The sequence below is a fragment of the Micromesistius poutassou genome (assembly GCF_964030765.1).
Source record: "Micromesistius poutassou genome assembly, chromosome: 2".
Lineage (NCBI taxonomy): Eukaryota > Metazoa > Chordata > Actinopteri > Gadiformes > Gadidae > Micromesistius > Micromesistius poutassou.
In genome coordinates, this window is record NC_140272.1 from 10,620,992 (window position 1) to 10,625,991 (window position 5,000).

The following is a 5,000-nucleotide window of genomic DNA, read 5'->3' on the forward strand; positions in this document are numbered from 1 at the left end:
CTTTTGAATTTAACTAAATATTCAAAGTTAAAGAATGCAACATCCCCATGGCTCCTTGTCCAAACCTTGCACACTTGACACTGGTGTCCCTCAAGGCTCTGTACTGGGGCCCCTTCTGTTCTCTCTCTATACCAGATCTCTAGGCTCTGTAATTACATCACATGGTTTTTCATATCACTGCTATTCCTCTCATTCCCCTCCTCTGACAAAGCCCTGATTGCAACGTGCATATCTGAATGTCTGGCAGACCTCAGCACGACTGCCCATCACTTGAGGCTTAACCTCAACAAGACTGAGCTCCTCCTAATACCGGGGAAAGATTGCCCACACTTGGACTTACTGGTCACTGACGAGAACATCACTGTATCTTCGTTTCCAACTGCCAGAAACCTTGGTGTGGTACTAGACAACCAGTTATGTTGCACCGCCAACATCACCGCAGTGGCCCGATTCTGCAGATTTGCACTTTACAACATCCGCAGGATACGGCCCTTCCTCACAAGGGAAGCAGCTCAGCTTCTAGTCCAAGCGCTGGTCATCTCCCGCCTGGACTACTGCAACTCGCTCCTAGCTGGACTTCCGGTTTCTGCTATTAAACCTTTGCAGCGTATCCAGAACGTAGCAGCGCACCTCGTGTTCAAACTACCTAAATTCTGCCATGTGACTCCCCTCTTCCGCCACCTCCACTGGCTCCCTGTAGTAGCCCGCATCAGATTCAAGATGATGGTACTGGCATACAAGGCAGTCGATCGAACTGCCCCTGCCTACCTCCAAGCCTTGGTCAAACCACACACCCCAGCTCGATCCCTCCGCTCAACTACCTCAGCTGGACGTCTGGACGTCATCACTAAGAGCAACCAAAGGTCGATCAGCTAAATCACAAGTCATCTCTATCTTGGGACCACAGTGGTGGAAGGAGCTCCCTGCTGATATCAGGACCGCAGAGTCGCTCACCAGCTTCCGCAAACAACTCAAAACCCACCTGTTCAGAGTTCACCTAGACTTTACATAGCCATTCAGTCCCTTATTTGTCTGTTGCACTATTGTTTGTTGTATGTCCTGGCACTTGATGAACACACTTAATACAGGTTGTATTCATTCATTGTACTTAATTGTGTAGCTTAATTGTGTCATAGATGCATGTTGTGTAGCATGTACTTAGTTGTGTAGCATCTGCAGTAGCTAGCTATCACTGCTGTATACAGGGAATGGGGTTAGCCTGGCGATTGTTAGTACTTGCACTTGGTTCTATGAACATCTTTACTGTACCGAAGGCGATATATTGTTTCACTTCTTATGACAAATGTATTGTAAGTCGCTTTGGATAAAAGCATCTGCTAAATGCCCTAAATGTAAAAGTAAAATGTCTAAATTCAGATTCATAATGCTATGTATTAATTTCAACTTAAATATTTTCAACGTCCCCAAATTCAACATGCCAAATTCAGCTGCAAAATTCAAGGTACGAAATTCAGCATTAACGCCAGGGGACCCAAGAAAGAGCAATCGATCCCAGATGCTAGATCGCGGTCAAGCAAGGAGAGCGAGCGGGAATAATAAGAGTGTCACTTGTTGGATACCTGACTCTGATGCGGGAAGGCATGTGCAGAGCAGGTTTTAGCCATGTCAACAAAAACGGCTGTGATGATGGGTCTTTCTTTCTTGATACAAACGTTAATTCTAAACAGCATTTTACACAGTAGCCTATAATAGGAAATGTTCAAAGGTAAATCAACCTGACTGTAGCTTTTTATGGGAAAAGAAGCAACGACGGTGGACCGTATCGCCCTATCCATTGAATAGGATTGTAAAATGCTAATCAAATCAAATCAAATCAAATGTATTTATTAAGCACGATTAGGTAATAAATTAATAAACGATGAACTAATGCCTGTATATGAAGTGTGCGTGTGCGTGTGTGTGTGTGTGTGCGTGTGCATGTGTGTGCGTGTGTGATTGCAGTGACTTGGCTGAATTTGCATGCAGCATAAGGGTAATTATAGTGGGTTAAGAGTGTGGGTTATTTATTAGGGCACCAATTTGGGGCGATCTGAGGTCCCTTTGCCTACGTTTGGTGTGAGTCTGGGGTGATCTGAAGCCCGCTGCCCACTGTGGCATGAGAGCACAGAGCCGACAGTATTGCGCACTGGCAACTGAAGCGGCAGCAGCCTGCCTAGTTCCAGTGGAAGCATGGCGTGCCTCGGGAAGAAGCGGCCGACAGCAACCTGATTTTAATTCTCATATCTCATATCATCCTCTTATCTGTATCATGCCACTCAGTGCGCAATACTGTCGGCTCGTTATGCCACCACAGAGGCATATCAACCGTTTTGTTTCAGCCAACATGCTATTGCCCGGAATGCACCCATTCTGAGTGATTGATGACGATACAAACGTTACATTTTAAGCTTGTGCAAGTTTCCGCACGTGAACCACTTCATGCCTGATACCTGTCTACGCTTCAAACTCGTGCATGTTGTAGAAAATGTGCAACAGCGCTCCCTGGGGTCACACTTTTCGGTGGGTCGCAGAATTCAGTGTAACACCTGCTCGCTCTCCTTGCTTGACCACGATCTAGCATCTAGGATCGATTGCTCTTCCTTGGGTACCCCGATGTTAACGCTGAATTTCGTACATTGAATTTTGCATGTTGAATTTGGGGACGTTGAAAATATTTAAGTTGAAATGAATACATAGCATTTTGAATGTGAATTAAGACTATTGCATTTTTTAACTTTGAATATTTAGTTAAATTCATAAGAAAAAAAATCGGATATGTTATTTCAATGCATACATATTCAGTGCTTAAAATTCAATGGCTTTTTATTTTCAAAATCCGATGAGACAGATTTCTTCCATAAAACGGCACAAAACCTGGACCTTCAAAGTTTTGGACATCTCAGATAAATTAGCATGTGACACCCGTAGATACTGCGGCGCAGTGACTCTGTCACAAGTCGATCTAGATTGAATGCATTGAATGTCACCTCCATCTGGCAGCGTTTTTGAAATCTCTCATGCAAACGTTTCAATCAGTTTGGGCAGAGAAAAAATATTTTTGTTGAAGCACAATCTCACAGCCATTGAACTGTTCAAATCGCTATTATAAGAGATTTTTCGTCAACAGGGTCATGTTGAATGCATCATGGAACAACCAAATGGAGGCTAAAGGTGCTAGTCAGCTGGAAGAGGTTACCTTGATGTAGACATTGAGCGTCCCTGGGCTGGCTCCGTCCCGACTGGACAGCGAGTACAGGAAGTCGATGCAGTGGGTGTCGTTCTCCTTCAGAGTGGGCATGTAGAGGTGGGCTTTCTGGCCGGAAGCCCGCCCTGACGCATTCACCACCATGAAGGAGCCTGGGGGAGGGAGGGAGGGAATAAGAATTTCTGCTCACTATAACAGGAACCTCAGGTCAGTCAACAATGAGGTCATTGGCCATTCCCCAAAAACCTAAATTCATTTTGATACAAAATGGTTGTCTCTCCCTTTTTTCAAAGGAAAGAAAGACTCTCCATCACCTTGCAACACAACCACAGTCCCAGCTTTGACCCAGAACAGGAGAGAAATCTCCAAATAATACAAACAATGAGAGATGGAGTGAGGACGAACAGACACAGGGAGAGAGAGTGTTTATTTTCCTTTCTTTGAGGAGCTCACGTCTAGCAAAATGAGTCACTGTGGATGATTACATATCCTGTATAGCAAAAATATTGTAGAACATGCTTTGTGTTTTTTATATTATGTATATGTTGTGTTATCTGTATCTATAGACCCTTTTCAGTCAACGATAGCAGTCTGGATAGTTGCTACACTTTCAAATATGAGATGTAGGTGACTTTACCCCACCATGCAATTGCAGTTTGCAGTTAAGCTACATCATTTTTGCTCCAATCTATTTACAAGGCAGTATTTTTTTGCATACTACATTAGTTTGTATGGAAAGTCTCCAATAATTGTACCGTTTTGCTTGCGATCAGACAAGAAAAATGACATAATTTCAGGAGCATGGTTGTTCTCCTTGGGCAGTATTCTACCATACCATGGTATAATACAATGTCATTGCCAATTTAAGTGTTTATTTGACGGTTTAATGAGGTTAGGTTGAGACAGATTCTGGGAGCGGGTCTTCTCTATGGCTCAATACAGCTACTGTCATCATTTGAGATAAAGATATGCATGTTATTAGTTAGGGGAATAAGTAAAAAAAAAAATATATATATGTATGCAAAATAAAGTAACATTTATTTGATTGTCATTGCAGGACATTTTCAGATAAATGTTTCATATCCTAAATGTTCTATAGATAATACTTTTATCTGGTCTAACGTCGTTTTGACGACGACCATTGTGTAATATGCATTTGTATGTTTCAATTTAAAGCCAATATATAGATAACAAAAGATAATTAACTGAAGATAATAGTATCAATCCATCTATAGTGTAGCTCAAAGTGTCAAAGACATGTGAAATTGTATGGTCATATAAAACATAGATTGTACATCAGCTGTTTATTCTAGTAGGCTACACATCAGCTAACTGCTACAGTTAGCTCATTTGGCTATCTTGGTGGTCGTTGGTGATGTTGTTTTAATCTGCTCTTTGTTCCTGACTGGAGATGAAGTGGTGGAGTCATCCGGGGGTTTGCCCGACCGCCGTGGTAAATCTGAGCGTCTAAACACGAGAGGGGGGTCTCTTTATGCTCCAATTGTGTTTTACTCTGTGGTTTAACTGCCCAGGACGGAGCTATTATGGTCTGGGGGAACTCTGGCTTCACACCACGTCAAAAGAGGGGAGGAGAGAGAGTATTAAGGAAAGCTTAGAGTGAGAGATAGAGAGAGACAGAAACATACAACATTACAGAGAGAAAAATAAAGGGAGAGAGTATATTGGAAGAGAGGTGGGAAGAGTGAGAGTATTTAGGATGAGAGGGAGAGAGAGATGGAAGCTATTTCAGCATGAGAGACAGAGAGAGAAAGTGGGGAAATAAGGAGAGATTGAG

At 42.8% G+C, this 5,000-nt stretch overlaps 1 protein-coding gene across 6 annotated transcripts in view; it reads right to left on the reverse strand.

Moving 5' to 3' along the window:
- Positions 1-5,000, reverse strand: part of ptprt (protein tyrosine phosphatase receptor type T) — a gene marked incomplete at both ends in the record, with an annotated part of 224,076 nt that overhangs the window by 140,134 nt on the left and 78,942 nt on the right. For all 6 annotated transcript variants that reach the window (XM_084463779.1, XM_084463778.1, XM_084463777.1 and 3 more), the window contains one exon: positions 3,197-3,357. In XM_084463779.1, coding sequence (XP_084319905.1) covers positions 3,197-3,357 — 161 coding nt within the window. Of the gene's footprint in view, positions 1-3,196; positions 3,358-5,000 lie in introns of those variants that run through there.